Genomic DNA, 22,275 nt, shown 5'->3' with positions numbered 1-22,275 from the left:
AAGTTACTGTTGGCCTTTGAAGGAACAGCTTCAGCAGAATGGCAGGGCAGAAGACAGGCTTTGGTGAGCTAAACAATGGGTGAAAAGTTAAAAAGCAAGAACAAGGGCAGATTGTGGAGATGTTTATGGTGAAAATTCATATATTGGACATTGTCTAATTTACAGCTGAAAAGGCAACTCTCTTAAATTGATATTAAATATAAAAACATTTATAATTTGATTTAACATGAGTATATATTTTTTATCTATTTCCTAACAAATGACAAAAGAATAGTAGCCCAAATGATTAACTCATACACAAAAATACTGAAGAGCATTAGAAGTCATGTAAAAGGGAAGATTCATACTTCCCCAAAGCATTGGTTTTTCCACACATCTTAATAAATTAAAACAAGCGTATTTTACAGTTCTACATTATCTATCAACCACCAAGTTATCTGGTGATAATACTTTTCCTTTATGTGGTGTCCTTTGTGTTATGGCAGATTAACCAACAAAGAGGTATTTAAAAAATAAAAAAGGAAAAGAAATTTTTTACAAGTAGAATGCAATCAAGCTTTCTTCCTTAGTGGGCATATAAGACAAGAGTTCTCACCAAGAGCAGAAGAAAAGCCAAGTTATACTGTTGAATGCTGTTTTAAGTAATTACATTTTAATTTAATTTAATTCTTAAAATGGTCAGGCAAGGGCCAGCCCAGTGGTATAGTGGTTAAGTTTGTTCGCTCTGCTTCGGTGGCCTAGGGTTCGTGGGTTCAGATCCTGGGTGCGGACCTATGCACCACTCCTCAAGCCATACTGCGGCAGCACCCCACATACAAAATAGAGGAAAATGGGCACAGATGTTAGCTCAGGGCTACTCTTCCTCAACCAAAAAGAGGAAGATTGGCAACAGATGTTAGCTCAGGGCCAATCTTCCTCACCAAAAATAAAAATAAAAATGGTCAGGCAAAACTGCCAAGAAGCAGATTGTGTATGAGGGCTTATTGTTATATTGGTGCTTATAAAAGAAATTTTAAACAGTAATTATTAAATTTGATTCTTGGCTAAATTCATTATTTTAACAACTTCCTACAAAATCTTCTAAACAAACTGTATCACTATTAAGCAGAATATGCTAAATATAATTTAATCTTTTGTTAATTCACAATCTTCATTGAAAATGCAATTTCTGTACCATGCTGTAGATGCTAGTATAGTTAGTTACTGGTCAAGGACAAAATAGGTTATAACAATAAAGAAGGAAGGTCATGCTAAATGAAGGCAGATTTAAAAAACTAAATAATATAAAACACTATTATTTTCACAAATTATTCATGATTAAACAATATCACATGCATTCATACACTACACTTCAAAACTATTACACGTACCGCTTTAGAGCAAGAGCCTCTCCTCCATGACCTGAATCATTATCAGCATCATGAACTGCCTGATAGTGTTTGAAAAGTTCATCAGCAGATCCAAGAGATTTCATACACTGGGGACATATGAAACCCTACAGAAAGAGGCATAAAAAGGTTTCAAAATAGAATTTAATATTGCAACAACAATTTGTATATTATGAAATATAGTCAAATGTCTTATTCACACCAACGGTGCCATTAGGTAAATTGTAATTTATGGTGTTAAACCCAAAATCTAATATTGTGCAAAGGTACATTATTGTCTATTCTGGTTGAAGTTTACAAAATATAAAGAAAACCCTTACAACTATCTTTTAGGTTGAATATTAATGGCTAGAGTACAGAATTCTAACCTGAGAAGTTAGTTCTAATCTAGAAGACAAGCTGAGAAGATTTGCCATCATATCCTCCCTCTCTCTAGATATCCCCATTAGCAAAATAATATCTGCTCCAATCTCCTTCACAGGAATGATAAAAAAATTAACATAAAGCATTCTGATCACTAAGGAAAAAGGTAACATAGGAAATAACTCGTAATTACCACAGAGAATCTAACAATGGTTGAGAAGTACTCTAGTCAGTAAATTCCTTGCTAACCTAAGATTAACACTGTAAAAGCCTAAAATTAATATATAGTCCCATAAAATATTAAAAACTTATAAACAATCCCAGAATTATTATATGGTTATGGCATACGAGGTCCTGCATGAGTATTTCCCCAATGACCTATTTAGTCTGATCTCTGGACAACTCTCACTCTAAACAATATGCTTCAACTATACTGAAGTACCTATATTTCCCTGAACACATCATGGAATCTCACATTTCTGTGCCTCTGCATATACTGCTTCTTTCCTCCAGCACTATCTTCACTAGCTTGTCAAGTTTCTACATTCACTATAATACACAAGACATTGGAGCTTTCATCCATGTTTTCTTAATGGCTAGTGTAGTATTTTGAACATACTATATATTTTCTACATTGTATACTTAATTTAATGAAATAGGAATGAACCCAGCAGGGCAGAATTTGGAAAAAAAAAAAAAACAAAAGAGCTTTAACAGCTTGCAGATTATAAAACCTTCCAAGCGATAGACTGAGCTAAGTAATAAGTACTCTGAACATGTAAAAACTTGTTCCTTCGTTGGATGCTTTGCAAATAGTATACCCTTATTTATCATTTATGCACATTATGTGGCAGAATCAAGGCTCACTGAGTATTGGGGATATGTAGACTAACACTCCCAGACAATGGTATAACACAAGTACATATAAAGAACTATAGGAACACAAGAGAAAAGGTATCCAACTCTGCCTGTGGCAGCAGTTAATGCTTTACAAGAAATACACAGATACACATACATATTATGTATATCTGGAGATAGACAGATACACACACACACACACACACACATCTATATGTGGATATATGTCCACACGAGACACTGGAATTAGGTACTAAAGAATGAGTAGGAGTTTACATGTCAAAAATAAAAGACAGGCATTCTCAGCAAATGGAGGAGCATGAATAAAGGTGCAGGCAGAGGGATGAAACACAGTCATGTTGCATTTGGAAAACAGAGGTGTGTTCTGATCACAGAGCCAGAGTAAAGGGCGGGGCACAACAGGTGAATGAATGCAAGGATCCCCTACAAAACTCCCAAAATGAGCCAAGACAGTAGCACTGAAGAGGTGCCTTTGGACATCAGAATAATGCCATTAGGCTCTAGAGATATCTGATACTCAGCATTGTCTTCTGAATGAATGTATGTTCCCAGCGTGGGTGTTATCTAGCTGGTGTTATGCTCTATCTTCAAAAACATCTATTATCTACCATCATGTTTCATAATATCTCTACATTATACTTAATTTGGCATTCTTATACCTTCTGCCCAGTAACTGCTGTACCACAGTAGTTCACAGGCCTCTAGCACAACAGCACATGAATCCCTATAATATTTAACCTGTCATTTCTCTTTTGTGTCTCAGCTTCTGCTAGTGACTAGAAGGCAAATTACAGAGTGTTTCTCAAAGAATCCACATCCCAATGACACTATTTTATCTTCACAACTTTGGCTTTTTGACTACTGTCTCTACTTCCAGGTTTTGGCTCTAGATACCTAAAGATGCCAGAAAGCTAACGATGACATTAAGGTATGCCATACCTTCTAAAAATTACCAGGTTAATACTCCAGAAAGAACTGATTCATCCCTAAAAAGAAATTTTAGAAATTCCATAATATATAGTGAATTATAGAAATATTCCACCAAAGTGAATTTTGCATGTTTAAATAGAACTTCAATTTGGGACATTTCTGATAAAAACATATCTTTCTAAAATACATATACTTCTTCATCTTAAATAGAGGATATTAAACCCTTCCTTGACCTCTCAGAGGCCTAAATATTAATCATTGAATGGGGGTCGTCTTTGACTCCACTAATTCTGGCAATTCCTGTACCCATGTTTTATAGTTTTTCCTACACTCTGTTTTGTCTTTCAACAATCATTTCTAAAAATTATTCACATGCTATGTCTAGCAATGCTAGCCTGATACGGAAAGGAGGGGTAGATTAAGGGGAAGAGTTCAGTAAACTATATCACTCATATATTTTAAAATAAAAGTAAAATAAGCTCAGAATGAGGGATGTCACATGAACAGAGGGTATGATCTTTAGTTCTGGATATTAAGAGACTCCTTCACTATTTACTTATTTTAAACCATCTTCAACAGGATTGAGGTTGTTAGCTAGATAACTTCCACAAAAGTATTGTTAGCAAACAATAAAACACTGAAAATACCCAGCTACATTTATTTCCCTTAATCATTCCATTTCTCTCCAACTTCCAAACACATACACACAGAGTTTACCTAAGATTAAAAACAAAAAATTCCTTACTCTTAGATTTCAGTTATCTGTAATCCTCAGATCCACTGCACCTAAGAACTCACCTGAACTTGACATTTATGATACCCCTGTTGTACCAAGTGTCCTTTCAGTTAAAAGGAAAGTTCTTATTTAATAACAGGTAGGTGAGATTGTCACTTCTGATATGGCTAACCCATAAAAAAGAAAAGTTCACCTATGTGTTCTGGAAAGAAGTCAAGTGGTAAAATGCTAAGCAGAGTTCCAAAAATCTCTTAGGCTTCTCTCCTTGCTCGCACTGCTCCCGCTAGTTTAACTGGTGTGCTCCTATATGCACCCACTTTCCCCATCACCCTAGAGAATGTCTGGCTTAACAGTTGCCCAGGGAACTTTTTCAAGGGTTCCCCTAAAGGTGAATTAGCCATTGCACTCTTTTTGCAAATAATATCTTTCATAGAAACTTCCTGGCACAGAGATCATATCTTACTGATCTTTTCATCTCCTTTACCTAAGAAAATATCTGGCACAAAAAAGGTAATCTATTAATAAGTTAAATATGTGAACGTTTGGTGAGATTACTTTATCTTATATATATAATTGCCTCACAGAAAGAAGTGTGATTTTTTGTCCTTCCTGGTATAAAAAGTTTCATTCTTTTATAAGATTTGTAAAAGAATCCAAAAAAGCTCTCTTTTTCTTTGTTTTTAGAATACCGTAGTGATTTTCAAAGGAAAGAGACATCAGGATCATTTGAGAAACTTTTTCCAGCCTAAAAATGGACAACAATTCCCCTCACTGGGTCCCACCCCCAGCCTTAGATATGCACCAGCCCCACACCCCACAGAGAAATATTTGGGTCATCCACTGTTAATGATGAGTGTGTGTCATTCTGTCACCTCCCTCAGGTCTGGGGAGTCCAAACAAAGACGGAAACAGTGGTCAATCCAGGTTCTAATGCTGTATATCTTCCCCAAAGAAACCAGTAACAGTTCTCATGCAAAGTCCTCTTTCTATATAAGAGTAAAGCATTTTAACCTAAGGCATTTTAATACATTCATTAATAAAACATTAAGCAAAAAATAAAGAAATAACTTATAAATGTTGAAATAAAATATCATTCACTTTGTATTTCAAATTTCATGGCAAAATATATGCAAAAATATTAACTTAAACTTTTATTTACAGATTCATAAAAAGACAGCTGCAAACAGTAAGAGCAACCAAGCTGACTTCCCAAGAGCCTGTTTTCCTTATTGAACCTTCTTGAAAGCATGCATAATTAAAGCAATCCATACTCCCTTGCAGCATCAAAAGTTAAGCAACACCAAGGCAAGGAAAAACAAAGCTATTTTGAGCAACCCATAACCAAGCTGCTAAAACAAAATACACAGGACCCACAGTAACACTGGAGTCATTAAGAAGTTCCTGTCCTCTGGATTCATTTTCAGCGTGCACTTTCTGGTAATGCTCCGACAAATCAATAGCAGTTATACATCTTTTCATACATAACGGACAGATGAAACCCTGTGAAATAACAACTTTTAGGAGGATATACATAAAAAGTTATTTATAAAACAAAATACAAACAATGAAAATAGACATAACAGGAAAATAACTAGTACATCATTTTTTAGTGTATGTAAGGGAAATTTTCAAGTAGTAACTGTACATAAGGTGAAAGATCTATCCAAAGTACGACTTCTAAAATTAGTTGCCATCTTATGCTGTAAATTCCCATTGGTTCACATTTTTTTATTATAGTAAGGAGTTGCTTTAGTTGGAATATTATTGTTCTTTTTTGCTTATGACACTTTGTCTTTACTTATCTGAGAGCTATTATTGACAAGTTAGTTTTTATTTTAGATCAAGAAATGACTGGCCGGTATAACAAATACCTTTTTGTGACATAATGTTCTCAGCAAAAAGTTCTTACAAAGAAAGCAATTTTTAGTCTTCATCATATTCCACTAGCCTGAGATCCCATTCTTGCCCACATCCATAACTCCTAGTAGGTGACCCTTCTTTTTACTTTTCAGAGCCAAATAAAATCATTTTAAAACAATCTTCCAAATTCCCTATACCTAACAATATCTATACTTTAAAATGTAGGCTGTTGACACAGATCTATGGTGTGGGATTTTGTCAGATAGGAAGAGGAGAAGGACAAGAGAAAAGAGGAATTCAGAGTATCAGGCAAAAAGTAAATAAAGTGAAGAGAGTGGTGAAGGACAATAGGTTATAACGTCATGAGTTTGGGTGTCAAAAATAGATGTGGATTTGAGTCTAAACCTCTGCTGACTATATGACCTTTAGGAAATCTCTTTAACTCTGCTAAATGTCAGTTTCCTCATCTATAAAATGGGGCTGATACTAGCACCTATTCTCCTAGAATTATTGTATAGTACATAAAATGCTTAGCACAGTGCCTGAGACATTATAAGTGCTCGACAAATATTAACTATCATTAGACGTAAGGTTAGAGAGGAAAGAAAATGAAGCCGGGAAAGACTGAGAGACTAGAAGAAAAGATAGGAATTAAAAGCCTGAAATACTCAGCAAGGCCAAAGAAGTTAAGTAGTGAGAATATGATAAAAAAGTTTTTGAGGGGATAGGGAGATATGGTAAGGAAGGGGAGATACGATTTTAACATTTCAGGTGAAATTCTGCTTGAAAATAAGGTAGAAGATACTGCCACGGCTTGAGTAGCCAGAAAAGAGGTAATAAAGATCATTGATAACATTAAGAACTGGAAAGCTAGGCTGCTCCATGAGTCACTAATCTCACTTAGGATAATAGGAAGGAAGGAGAGGAAGACTGTAAACAAGGTTCCAAAGGGGGAGGCAAGAGAGGGTAGCAGTTAAGAACTAGGCTTAGTGGGCCGGCCTGGTGGCATAGCAGTTAAGTTCCCACGTTTCACTTCAGCGGCCTGGGGTTCACCAGTTCGGATCCTGGGGTGGACCTACTCACTGTTCATCAAGCCATGCTGAGGCAGTGTCCCACACAGAAGAACTAGAAGGACCTACAACTAGGATATACAACTATGTACTGGGGCTTTGGGGAGAAAAAAAGAAAAAAAAAGGCGGGCGGGGGAGATTGGCAACACATGTTAGCTCAGGGCCAATCTTCCTCAAAACAAAAAGAACTAGGCTTGGGCTTGAATACTGGATTCACACCATTCTTAGTAGCTTACATAACCTTCAATTTCCTCATCTACTTCCTACAGGTCTCATGAGAATTAAATGAGATAATACATGTGAAGTGCTTATCATAGCACCTGGTACAAAGAAAACATTCAATAAATGTTGGCTATCATTGATATTATTATTCCTTTTGTTAACAACACTTAAAAGAGATTAGTCAGGAGATGAAAGTGAGGAACATGAATTCATTTTTTTTTAACTGATCAAAGAGGTGTCTTCCAGGCAACCACAGTCCCAAGTGCTGCAAATACAGAATAATACTTTTTTAAAAGAATGCATCATTGTATTTTTTTGCCATGATAGCTATACGTTGCCTTTCACTTTACTCTGGTTTCTTCAATGTAAGTTTCCACATACAATTATTCAATCATTCATTCAAAAAGTATTTACTGAGTGTGATTACTATGCTCCATCCATTATGCTATGGTGCTGAGAACACATATATATATGAACCCTATTGGTTCTGTTTCTTTGGAGAACCCTAATACACCCACCCAAAAAAACCAAACCTATTGGAATGAATAAATGAATTTAGCCAGGCTGTAAAATAAAACATAGGTATATAAAAGTCAATTGTACTTCTATATCATAAAAACAAACAATTTGAAAATACAATTAGAAACAATACCATTTCCATTAGCACAAAAAAAATTACTAAGGAAGAAACTTACGATGTATAAGATTTCTACTTTGAAAACTACAAAACCCAGTTGAGTGAAATTAAAGAAATAGAGTTAACCATGTGCACAATTTAGAAGATTCAATATTGGTAAGATGGCCTCTCTTCCCCAAATTAATCTGTAGATTATATATAATCCTAATCAAAATCCTAAAAAAACTTTTTAAAATTTATATAGAAACGCAAAAAACCTATAACATAAGAGTAAATGTAAGTTTGAAAAAGAGCAACGAAATTCGAAGACGTATACTATCTGATTCCAAGACTTACTATGAAACTACAGTAATCAAGACAGTACTAACTTAACTATAGAAATATAAATACAGATCAATGAAACAAAATAAAAAGCATAGAAATACAACCACATGTAAGGCAAACTGATTTCTCATAAAAGCGAAAATGTAATTCAATGAGAAAAGGTAACATTTTCAACAAATGGTACTGAAACGATCATATGGAAAAATGTGGTTTCCATATCCATATGAAAAAAATGAACCTCCACCACTATCTCATACCATACACAAGAATTTAAAATAAATCATAGACTTAAATGTGCAAGCTAAAATGATGTTTTTTAAAAATCAGAGGAAAGCATAGGAGAAAGTCTTTGGAATCTTGGGGTAGACAAAATATTTCATAGAAGGACCCAAAGAGCACTAACTATAAAGAAAAGGCTGACAAATTAGACTTCACCAAAATTAAAAACTTATTCTCTTTAAAAGACACCATTAACAAAATGAAAAGCAAGCCACAGAAGGAGATAAAATATCCATATCACATATATCTGACCGTGGCTTAAGACCTAAAATTAAGGCCCAGTACCATCTGCTGCCTTGACAACAGGTGAAACTGAGAGGGCTTCAAATGGCCTAGCTACAAGTTCCCTACCCCACCCTGCTCCCACAGGTAAGGTTCTCTAGTCAAACAACCCTCCTTTTCACAGGGAACAGGCACAGCGCCTACTTATTCCTGAGTGGCAGCTTCAATTCCCTGCCAGCCTATGGAATTATTCAAACAAGCCAATCACATCTTCCTGTGGGAAACAGTGGGCACCTCACCCTCTTGATACTATAAAGGGTGCCTCTCACTGTCCCTGGTTGTTCATTCTGTTCCCAAGTGCAATCCTCGTGTGGCCCTACATGGCATGCAGTCTCCTCCTCCCCTGGGCTGTTGAGCTCATCTGTCCAGTGTCGGGTTAATTATGTGTTCAGCCATCCCATAACCCTAGGACAGGAATTCTTCCCTCACCAATGGGGTAAATAGGAGGCAATCAAAACACTGACAAAGAACTTGTACTCAGAATAGATAAAGAACTTTACAGTTCAATAATAAAAAGATAAAGAATTCAACTTTTTAAAATGGGCAAATTTCTAGTTCCAAACAAAATGGAATAGATGTAGTTCTCCCTATTGCTCCTGCTAAGCACAGCTAAAATCCCTAGACATTATATATACAACAAACATACGAAGACTCTGAAAGGTAAAGAGAAGGCGGACCAGCTAAGGATCTCAGGACCCAAGGACTAACAGAGTGGTGAGTACTCTGGGTTTTCTTTTTGCCTTGTATATTCCAGATTAGGTGCTAGAAAAGCTGGCAACCTGGAAACTTCAGTGGGCACTTACAAAAAACACCCCAAGAAAAGTCAACTCTCTCTAGCCAAAGGACTAGTTAAATAAAAATCAGATTTGCCGGCCCGGCCCCATGGCTCAGCGGTTAAGTGCACGCACTCCACTACTGGAGGCCCGGGGTTCGGATCCCGGGCGCACACCAACGCACCACTTGTCCGGCCATGTTGAGGTGGCGTCCCACATATAGCAACTAGAAGGATGGGCAACTATGACAAACAACTATCTACTGGGGCTTTGGGGAGAAAAAGGAGGAGGACTGGCAATAGATGTTAGCTCAGGGCCGGTCTTCCTGAGCAAAAAAGAGGAGGATTGGCATGGATGTTAGCTCAGGGCTGATCTTCCTCATTAAAAAAAAAAAAAAAAATCAGATTTGCCAGCATGCAGGTGCTTAACAAGTAGTTTCACTGGGGACTAAAGATGGAAGCCAGATTGGAAAGAAATAAAGAATGAACAAAAGACATTTACTTCTGGCATTACAGTATACTAAATAGTCTGAACAACTGTCTTGATGATGATAAATGACTGATATAAAACAGCCCTTATTATATTATGTATTATACATATTATGTATTTGTTATGGACTGTTTGTGCCCCCCCCAAAATTCATATCTTGAAATCCTAACCCTGACTATATGGTATTAGGAGGTGGGGCCTTTGGGAGGTGATTAGGCCATGACGATGGAGCCCTCAGGAATGGGATTAGTGGCCTTATAAAAGAGACCCCAGAGAGCTCCCTTTCCCCTTCTACCATGTGAGGACAGCCATGTATGAACCAGAAAGCAGGCCCTCACCAGACACAGAGTCTGCCGGAGCCTTCATCTTGAAGGCTCTTGGACTTTCCATCCTCCAGAAGTGTGAGAAATAAAATGTTTCTTATTTAAGTCACTCAGTCTATGGTACTTTTGTTACAATAACCCATACTGATTAAAATGATATTTTATATATACTTTTATACATAATAAAACATAAAATACGATAAAATGAGCACCAAAGCAAGTTACTGCTTAATTTCTGACTATTTCTTTAAAGTCTTGGAGACTGATATTTCAAATTCCATTTAGATGGCTGCTAAGGGCACAAAGTGAAAAGCTAGAGTTTGTTCAACGTGGGAAACCAACCTCAGGGTAAAAGGGAAACAAATCTGAGAGAGAGACTGAGGGAGAGAGAGAGAGAGAGAGACTGTGAGAGAGAAAGAGAGACATTGACCAAGACCCTTGACAAGTCTGTACCTCAGCACTGGTCATATGGCAAAAACAATTTCCCCTGAGAATTCATAATCACCAATAGCCCTCAATTAGGTTAGTAGTTGGAATTTATGTTATTGTGTAATCTGAAGAATTTCAAGCACCAAACTTAATTTAAGGGAGTCCCAGGTTAGTCCTCAGAGAGGATAAGCTGAGAAGGTGAGAGAAAATAGAATCCAGAGCACAAGAGAAAGGATTGAAATTTGACAGGAAAGGGGACTATCTTCCATGTACTAAAGCAAGAAAGAGAAAACAGATACAAGTATTGCTGTGGTGACAAAACGAGGACATTCATCTAATGGTTCCTATTAATGATGACCAAGAAAAGGTAGGAACAGGGTAAGACATGCAGGAGATTTGAGGATAAAGAAGAGAGTACGACCATCCGAGAGAGCATAAAAATGAGCCTAATAGGAAAATATAGCAGGATTACCAGGGACTGCTCACTATCCGTTGGAGATTTTTTCTTTTTTTTGGTCTGACTGAGGAGGTCAACAATTATTACTAGATTCCTTTCCAGGGTTACAACTAAGCACTTTGAGCTCATCATGTCATCAACACAGTTTGGAATATTTTTCTTAAAGACATTTCCTTAAACTTGATCTTAATAAAGTTCAACTGATACTCTTCTTCTCACACTCACAGTCTTGTTAGATCTTATTATGGTTAATATACACATACATGAAGACAGCCAGATAGAGACAGCTGGCCAGAGAGAGACAAAACAGAGAGATGAATGGATAGAGAGAGAGACATACCCAGAAACACACATAAGACAGACACACTGACCAAGAGGTGGGGCAGGGGACAGCAGAGAAAAGCGGACTGGGTAAGCAGCAGATTTGGGCCCAGAAAGGGACAACTGACAAAAAGAACAGAATGGGAATGTGTCAATCTCTTAGGGGCAGTGTTACGGGTGGTTTTTATGTTCTTCTCTTTCTTTATCTTCTTTTTCTATAATGAGCAAATACTGACTGTTAAAAGTAATAATAATAATAAAGCAACTACCAAGGTTGACTTCCCAAAAAAATTGAGTGATTTCATTTTTAGACTTACTTTCTCCATTAATTTTTAATAAGCTATTAAAGATAAAATAAAAGTTCTTACAAAGTCCTAAATGAAAACAGCAAATAACGTATACATTTTATAGCTAACCTAATTTTTCGTTAGCTCAGTAGTTCATGACAGTACAAACACATAAACAGATACTAATTAACTGGTAATTCTTTATAAACAGATTTAAAAATCTTCATTAAGTTGAGATGACAGCAGCATTAAACACAAATTGGCAATATTATTATTCAGTCTTAATAGGCACTTTCTCAGTCTATCAACTAAGCACTAGTATTTAAGTGTGATTCAAAAGTTGCATTCCAATTTATTAGAAAGACTTATGAAAACTTTTCCTACAAAAGTTTGAATTACCAGTCATTACTCCAAATATTTGCCATATTTCCTTAAATAATACTGAATTTTATTGCCAAATTACTATTTTCATACCTCTGAAGAGCTTTCATTATTGACATCCACTGTGTTTACAGGAGTTGCTGATGAATCTAAATCAGAACCTTGAGAGCCAACTCTCCCAGGCGTCTGAAACACAAGCAGAAGCGGAAAAAAACAAAGCAGCTATTAACAACATATTCATAAACTACTTCATAATGTAAACAGTAATCAGCCTTACACATAAAAGTAGGTGTCTCCTCAAAAATAATATCAAACAGTACTAGTAGCTATCCTTTATTGAAGACTGTGCCTAATACTGCAGCAAGATGTCTATATGCATTCTCTCACAAAGTCTTTTTAAATTAATAAAAAGTTTACTTTTGTATACATTGCTTTATAGTCTTCAACTCACTTTCACAGAACATCTTATATAATCATAATCACATCTCAGAGAGAGTCAGGGCAAACGTTATCTCTAAGATGAGAAAACAGATTCAAAATGGCTAAGGGACTTCTCAAGATTGTCCTGTTCACAAAAATCAGAAAGAAGCAGAACTAAAATGCTGCTCTTCTGATTCCTCTTGCATTGCCACCTCTACTACACCAAGTAAATTACAATGATTTGAGGGTTGCTACAAAGATCAACATGGTTCAAATTACTAGTCAACCATCCACCCACCACCCATGCCAACCATTACCACTCTGTCTCCAATACTTGATATTCAATCACCAAAGTACAGTTTGGAGGATTTAAGGTCTTTTTATTCTCCTGCAACATTTATCATCTAACATTATCATTCATTAATACCTAGGTGCTACCTTAAAGGAGTTGGAAATCTAGTAAAACACTATTGTGAAAAGATTCAGAGCACAAGGACTGACTCGATAATCCTTATCAAAAAACATTCAATGTCCATACTATCATTATTCCCACTCTGCTCAAGAGAGAAGCAAGTGTAGAAACTAAGTAACTTGCCCAAAGTCACATGCCCAATAAACGGGAGAAAAGATGTTAACTCGAGCAGTCTGGCTCTTAACTGTTAACCCACATTGCTTCTCTACTGGACATCTCCACTGAGATGCATCTCAAGCACCCAAAATTGAGAATAATTCATTACACATTTGCCTCAACACACAAACATCCTGTACATCACTATTAGATATTCAACATAACTGCCAAATAAGGATGAATTGAAACTACTTTGAAATTCATCACATAAAATGATGATTATAAAAACTGCATAGAAAAGTGGAAAAACATACACACTATGATTATAATTACATATAAAAATTATTTATATAAGAAAAGAGATTCCCAAAATGCAAATAATTTCTGTAGCAAGACACAATTGTGGGTGTTTTGGCTTTTAGTTTTTCAGTTTTTGTTTTTGCTACATGACTTTTTCAGAATTCTAAATTCAGAGTTAAATTACTTTTACATTGAAAAATCTTTTTGATATTAAAAATAAAGACTTCTCCAAATTGAATGATCCACATTCCTATCATATTTTTCCCAAAATATAAATTTCTGTACTATCCAGAGTATGTCTTTACTGTGTTCATTTAACGTCCATAAAATTCTCATGTTTTAACTATTACATTAACTACCCTCTTCCAAAAAGCAAAGCAAAATTCTTTCCCAAAATGGTATACTGTAGATATGAATTTATAGAGAAATAAAAACCAGTTATCTGGACATAATGACACTCTCACGGGTGTGGCAAAAAAGTAACTGAATGGTGAAAAAGTTAAAGAAGAGTCTTTAAATTATAAACTTAATATAAAGAGTTGTATAAAACTAGAAATTCACTTTTGACTCATTGACATTTCGACAACTTCACACCACAATGGTTTTTCAAACTAGTGACCTCATCACTAGTGTGGAAAGCACTGGAAAGAAATGCTGTACCTCACACTACCTTTTCCCCATTTCTGTATCCTTTACTCTTCTAGGGTCCAGGTGGCTTTTCACCTGAGATTTACCTTGCCTGAGAAGAAGTAAGCAATTCAAAGAAACATCTACACAACCTTATTACCATCAGGAAAAATATCTTTTCTCAAACTTGCCTAAAATAACCCTAGTAAACACACCCAAGTAAGCCCAAGAGGCATGGGGAGTAAAAAGAGAAACAACAGGGAAACCATCAAAAGATGGTTTTGATGCCCATATTTTAAACATATTCCCCCTGATTGTTGCTAAATTGTCTAAGCACTTGTTCTGTTCTTCGGCCACCAAACTCCCATTACTTCAATGAGAAGTCCCATTACAGTAACACTGACCCTGAAGAAGCAATACAAAACATTCTAACTTTTCCACTTATAAAAGTTTTACTTTGTAAAAACAATGAGATAAGAATGATTTGTGCTAAAAATCTAAAGTGATAGAAATATCCTCCAAATTGTGTTTTTTAGGAAAATTGTTACATAAATTTAGATATCTTTTACTGTAACCACAAACTACATAACACATTCATTTTGTTTAATGGTGTCTTCAATAGGTATTTATTCATCTCCCATGAACTACCTACCTAGCATTCTGTAAGGCTCTGGATGACAAACGGAGGACACTGGGTATGAGGACAGTGTAAGACAAACAAGGACCAAGCCTTCAGGTAGACTACAACCTGACTGGGGAAATCAAACCAATGTATACAAAAAGAGGTAGGAAACAACTTGAAAAAAATTACATGCTAAACAGAGCAGTTCTGAATGCAAGTAGAATTCGGAGAAAGAAGAGATCAATGCTAGTTGTGGTGACCGGAAAAAACTTACTCCCTGAAGGAAAAGTTAAATTTAATTAAGTAAAATGGCAATCATTCCAACTGCATGAAAACACACACACACAAAAGCAGACAGGGCAGAAATAAGAACACTGTATTTAAAAAAATAAATAAATGTGTCTGAAAGAAAGTTATCAGAAAACCACACACACACACACACACACACACACACACACACAAAGGTATCAAATAGGTTAAACTGGTAATGTGGCATGGGGTAGGAGATATAAAACATTGGAATATGCCACGGTAAAGAGAGAATGTCCACAACTCCCGTCCACATAGCACTAGCAGTTCACAGAGAAACCAAGCTGCCTCAGCTCCAATTAGAGATCAGTGACAAAGAATTTTTAAATATTAAAAAAGTAGATCCATGTTCAAAAACAAGGTAAGTGTCTCAGTGAACAAAAAATAAAACAGAAACACACAGAGTTCTGGGATCTAAAACAGGTAGAGGCAATGAGATCTTATGGGATAACTGGGACCAAAATGCCCCACGCCCGGTAGGTAGGAAGAAGCCAGGCCCACAGTGGGAAGTCAGAAAGTGGGGCAAGGCTACTAACCCTTGCTGTGAAGAGAAAATTTTGTAAAAGCTGTAAAGTCCACCAAGCACTGTGTCTGGGCTTGAAGTTTGATCAAAACTTTTCCAGGCAGGGATGAATGGGTATTTCAAGAAAAGCATTATTTACAAAAGTGAAAAATTATAAGTAATCTATCTGTTTAAAACAATGGTTAACTAAATTGTGACATACCCATTCAACAAACTTGACAATTAAAAGTGACAAGCGTGAAGGTTATGTAGAAAAATGACAATGCATGTGATATCACATTGAATTTGTAAAGGAGGAAAAGTACAATGATTGGCTATATTATGACTTCAATTTTGTAAAAATATAAACACATTGAAAGGTCATAGAAAACTGATGAGTTTTATGTAAGGGCTATTTTTGTTGTTACTATTTTTTCCCTAGGTTATTAAAAGGATGAGACTTTGTTGATGACTTTGTTAACCACCCACCTACCTCCGCCGCCAAATTTTTCATTAGTGTGGTCACGTTACTTTTCAAAATTCTCAGATTTTTTAAAAACAAAATTTAAAAAAATATTTGGGCTTGCAAAAAGATCCAGATAATTGCAGTTATGAAACACCTATCATTAACGCTGAGTGGCTTCAGCCAAACAGATCAAAATGTGAAATTACAGGGGAAAAAAGTTTATATGATATTCAAAGTATTTACTTCAAATAAGAATAGATGCCTGCAATCTACAGGCCACCGTAGACTGTTGGTAATACAAAAATAGATTCCTACTAACAACAGCTATAAGATTAATATAAAGCAGCATTAATCTCTGCAAAAACTGCTATCAAAGAATCAAATACAAGTCTTTGAAGAAAGAACAGCACTTCACTGGGCAGAAAATAAAATGTAGGAAGTATCACTATCACAGAAGTTTTAAAAACATGAAGTTTCTTTGAAATATATATTTGACCTACTTCAGACTAGCTGTCTACTGAATACAATTTAAATTATCTACATGTGAGAATCATAACTGCACTGCTGTAATCCAAAGCAACCAATAGCTATGTCTTCCAGTTGTGACTAAAACTTTTAACCTAACAGCAAAGAAAAACAGAAATGAAACAAACATCTAGTAGCATATAAAAACAACTATTTTATAGATGAATAAGAAAAGTTTTTCTAATATCTGGTGATATACTCAGTCAGAGCTTCCAAACTCTCAACATACTCTCCTCACCACCCCCAACTCTATATATGACTTCACTCTAGAGAAGATCAAGTAGGAAGAGAGCAAAAATTTCATTGGGAAAATAACTCTTCAATCAGTCTCACAACCTAATTGCTACTAGAGATAAAAAACCTCATCTCTAAATCTTACCTACCTTCAAAGCACTAAAACTGACGACAATGATAACTAGAACAGTCTTTGCACAGACAGAGAAGAAATATGTTTAATAAGCAAATGCACAACCCATACTGCTCTACTGAAACTAGATACGAAACAAGGCAAACCAGCAAAAGCTGAGTTAATAATAGACTAATTCCCAGAAAAAGGTGAGTTGACTAAAAATAAATTTTTGCTTTTACAAAAGTCCTTGAACAAAACATTGTTGTAGGATACTATACACACCTTATACTTTGCAAAATTATTTCTGAAACTGGAAAGGATACAAGTATTAGAAATTAAATGGCATATAACCTCAAAACCTTGGGAATTTATATGACATCTATAAGGATGTAACTTTCAGCACTGATTTCCTTACTCTATTTCACCCTTGGCCCACCATAAAAACCAACTAGGAAGATTTTCACAAATTCGGAAAGTTTGAAGAGGCATCTACTATATGCAGACCTTAGAAGGGTGTTTTAAATACATTACCTACTGTAAATAGATAACCAAAGATTTCTTAGGGCCATCATGACCCCTTTCCTACTATTAAGAGCTAAGAATTTAATACAGACAGATGAAGTGAGAATGTATACTTGCAAATGACAAGTACTATTTTCACAGGAAAAAAAATTTTAATTTCACAGAAAGCATTCCAGAGCGTCCCCGGGAGTTTTCATGCTTAAACTCTTAGCTTACAGTATACTCTCCCTAGTGATCTCATTTACTGCCTTAATTTTAACTACCTCCAACACTGACGATAATAAAACTCTAAATCTAATCCAGATCTCTGCTGAACTTCAAATTCATATTTTCCTGTCATGCTGAATATCTCTACCTGAATGCCTTGAAAGCACCCCAAAGTCAGTTTAGTCAAAATCAAATTCATTATCTTTTCTCACAAATTTTTCACCCATCTGCAGTCTCTGTCTCAAATTACAGAAACATCACACACCCATCTTGCCTAAATCCAAACATTACCCTTAACTCCTCTCTTCTTTATCCTTCATCCAATCTCCAAGTTAATTCAATCACCTGCACAAATTCTGAATCTATCCTTTATCCATATCCTTTGCCATTATCTTAGTTCAAGGTGCCATCATCTCTCACCTGGACTATAAAACAGAGACCTAATTTAACACTCTAACATTTCCAGTTGCTGTCTAGTTGAATTCCCAAATCATCTCAAAAGAATCATATCCAAAATCAAACCCTTCATTTATCTCAATGCTTTACCATGCATGGGAAACAGCTTTCTTTTCCTCCTATGCTCTCTAGCTTAGTTAATAATAATCTTCATTTATTAAAAATCTTGACTAAAATATTATATAATTCTGTAGAGATAGATGTTAACGTACAGAAAACTGAAAGCAATACACATTTTTCCTGTTAAAAAAAAAAAAAATCTCAGTTAAAAACTAACTGAACTTGAATAGATATTTGTACACCAACGTTCACAGCAGCATTATTCACAATAGCTAAAAGGTGGAAACAACCCAAATGTCCATCGATGGGTGAATGGATAAACAAAATGTGGTATACACATACAATGGAATATTATTCAGCCTTTAAAAGGAAGGAAATTCTAACACATGCTACAACATGGATGAACCTAGGAAACATGATGCTAAGTGAAATAAGCCAGACACAAAAGGTCTATTATGTACGACTCCACTTATATGAGGTACCTAGAATGGTGAAATTCATAAAGACAGAAAGTAGAACAATGGTTACCAGAGGCTAGGGGTTGGGGGAATTGGGAGTTATTGGTTAATGGTACAGAGTTTCAGTTTAGGATGATGAAAGCGTTCTGGAGATATCTGTGATGGTCGCACAACAATATGAATGTATGTAATGCCACTGAATTGTACACTTTAAAATAGTACAAATGGGGGGGGCTGGCCCGGTGGCGTAGTGGTTAAGTTCGCATGCTCCGCTTCGGCGGCCCGGGGTTAGCGGGTTTGGATCTCAGGCGCAGACCTATGCACTGCTTATCAAGCCATGCTGTGGCGGGCATTCCACAGATAAAGTGAGGAAAATGGGCACAGATGTTAGCCCACAGCTAATATTTCTCAGCGAAAAGAGGAGGATTGGCAAGAGATGTTAGCTCAGGGCTAATCTTCCTCACACACAAAAACATAGTATAAATGGTATATTTTATGTTACCACACTTTTAAAAATTTTAAAAATTTTTAAATACCTAACAGAATCTCAAGTTGATGGTACAGCCACACAGAAAAAAATAATTATTTCAAGTGATTTAAGAACACAGTGTTTTGACTACATAGCCTTAGTGAGATATAAGGACAAAAAGAACTGCTAAAAAACAGTAGTAAAATTCATTCAGTAATCTAACTAACAGTAATATTAGTATTGCTATTTTAAAGCTATTTTACATATATTTTAGGAAAAAATAATGTTAATGTTCAGAACTAAGATATTTAATCTAAGATAAAAAATATGAACTCAAAGAACTAAAAACCATCTTATAATCTTAAATTTGAACTTGTTTTGTTTTGCTTTTTAAATATATATATACGTATGCATATATCCTAGTTCTCATCACTTAAAAGCTTAAAAGCAATGACAACCTACAAGCAATGAGCACCGTAAGTGTCCAGACAGTGATATCTAAACAGTATTCCCAACGAAAAGGAACTGTCACTGACTAATTGCCCCAAGAAACTCAAGGGTGGGTTCCGAAGCATTTAACTGTTTAAGAGATGCAATCACTGGGGGCCGGCCCCATGGCTGAGTGGTTAAGTGCACGCGCTCCGCTACTGGCGGCCCGAGTTCGGATCCCGGGCACACACCGACGCACCACTTGTCCGGCCATGCTGAGGCGGCGTCCCACATACAGCAACTAGAAGGATGTGCAACTACGACATACAACTATCTACTGGGGCTTTGGGGAGAAAAAGGGGAAAAAAAAGGAGGAGGATTGGCAATAGATGTTAGCCCAGGGCCGGTCTTCCTCAGCAAAAAGAGGAGGATTGGCATGGATGTTAGCTCAGGGCTGATCTTCCTCACAAAAAAAAAATCATATTGACTCCAACTGCTTGAAACCCACTGAGTTTATAAAATATACAAAAGTATATAAATTCTCTTTTCTGAAAAAACAAGAAAGTCAAAAGACAAATAAGCAAGCCTCACTGATCACTATTAGAGCAGTGTACCAACTCTTATTCCGAAAATTAGTAATTAAAGGAAAAGAATTAAACGTTTATCCTGTCTTTCCAGTCTGCACTCAAATTCAAAGAACATGCTTGGTTGATGTTCTTTACAGAAAAGTTCTTTACAGAAAAATGTCAGTTAATGTATGTAGAAGGAATGAAAGATTTAGAAAATTACCATTTTGCAACTGTTGATGAAATCAGTCTTTCCAACTTAGATGACATGATAAAACCTTTCCTGAATCTTCCCCCTCAGTTAAGAAATCTCTTTGTCCTTTAAATTCTATGATGTCTCTTATTTATACTTCTCTCGTAAAACTTACTCATAACACAAGGAAGAAGAAAGTGGTGTCTGTGGTAGATTGTTAGAGCATTGACCCTCAATGAATCATGCCTATGTTTTAATGCTCTTGTAATTCTCTTGTGTAATCTCCCACATGGACTCCAGGCTGGCCTTGAGACTTGCCTTGGCTGATGATAGAGTAGCAAACAAGATACAGGCAGAGACTTGTGTTTGAACAATGCTTGCACAATGGAATTTGCTCTTGTTGCTTGAAATCTTCTGCCACCATATAAGCCCAGGCTAGCCTTGGATACCTGTGGCTCAATGAATATAATCAGCAATCTGAGTAAGACTATCCATCCCAATCAAATCAACAGATAACTCCAGCTGGATAAGTAACCCCAAGAGAGACCAGGAGAAGAACCACTCAGATAAGCCTACCCCAAATTGTTGATCCACAGAATCTAGAGCAAATAAAATAGTGGTTGTAAATGGTGGTTGTTTTAAGTCAAAGCCAAAGTTTGGGGATGGTTTATTACACAGCAATACATATAATTAAATACAGTAAATGCAATGTCATATCTTCTCCACAAAAGAGAAAAGGAACCTTTCTGAAGATGGGAGCCCTGTACAGAGTGAGGTATTCATCACAATTCCTAGAAAGAACACAATAAAAGTGTCCATCTGAATTTAACTGACACACAATAGTTTTCATACATTAAAAAAGGAACAGAGTAACTACTCCAAGATTTACATCATTCTATTTTCCATCTTTTCTTTTTTAAGTTAAGTTAAACAAGAAACTAGAAGACTGACAATTGCCAATCTGGTTTTCAGGCTATTTGAGTAAAATCAAGATGTTTTTATTCTTTGACAATATTCATTGGTGGAAACGGTGTTGAAAAACCAAGACTCTCAAACATTGTTTCTGGGAGTGTAACTAAATACAAAAGACATACATGCTCTCTGACTCACTGCTAGGAAATTACCCAATTGACGAAAGTATCGCCTATACGTATGTACAAGCATGTTCACTGCAGTGTTGTTTACCACAGCAAAACTGGAAATAAACTAAATGTCCTTAAACAGGGGACTAGTTAAATTTAATCATCTGTACAATCGAATATAAAGTAATTATTAAAAATAAATAACAAAAGAGGTAGTTCTGAAAGTGCCTCTACTGAAAGATCTCCAAACAACATTAAGTGAAAAAAAACTCAGTCATATGAAGAGTATGATCATATTTGTATAATGTTAACGGATACATGCATCAAAAAATTGTGGAAAAATACACAAAAAACTACTAGCAATGATTACTGGGGAAGGGACCTTCTACTTTTCATTTTATACGTTCTGTACTCCAAATCCTAACTCGTAGCTGTCAGCTTCAAACTTCAAATAAAATGTCTCTTAAGTCCTTTCCTGCTTGCTTTAAATCTTCAACGTTGAAGATGGTCACTAATACCCTTCATTCTAATCTTCATTATAACTCTAAGACCTTTAAACTTGTCTCAGAATCCATTTTTGCTCGTTACTTTTTTTGTCCTCAGAGCTCCTTCTCATTTCTCCACCTTCTTCTTAAAATTGTATCTTAAAAATATATCCTGATCAATATCAAATCCTGAAGTAGAAAGCTTACTCAGACTTTTGCAATAATATGAC

The 22,275-nt window shown here is 35.9% G+C and overlaps 1 protein-coding gene across 3 annotated transcripts in view; it reads right to left on the bottom strand.

The window, feature by feature from the left end:
- The window catches only part of EEA1 (early endosome antigen 1), a 127,822-nt gene that overhangs the window by 89,322 nt on the left and 16,225 nt on the right, over window positions 1-22,275 (bottom strand). Inside the window, exons 2-4 of one of the 3 annotated variants that reach the window (XM_014779605.2) lie at window positions 12,524-12,616; window positions 5,671-5,796; window positions 1,371-1,495 (exon numbers count right to left, since the gene is read on the bottom strand). In XM_014779605.2, the coding sequence (XP_014635091.1) occupies window positions 1,371-1,495; window positions 5,671-5,796; window positions 12,524-12,616 (344 nt within the window). Of the gene's footprint in view, window positions 1-1,370; window positions 1,496-5,670; window positions 5,797-12,523; window positions 12,617-22,275 lie in introns of those variants that run through there. The other 2 variants (XM_004417951.3, XM_087449112.1) reach the window with 2 other exon arrangements.

Source organism: Ceratotherium simum, chromosome 25 (assembly GCF_057802395.1).
Source record: "Ceratotherium simum simum isolate JZ-2026a chromosome 25, ASM5780239v1, whole genome shotgun sequence".
Classification (NCBI taxonomy): Eukaryota; Metazoa; Chordata; class Mammalia; order Perissodactyla; family Rhinocerotidae; genus Ceratotherium; species Ceratotherium simum.
Note: the sequence above shows the minus strand (reverse complement) of the source record. Positions and strands in the feature narration are given on the sequence as shown.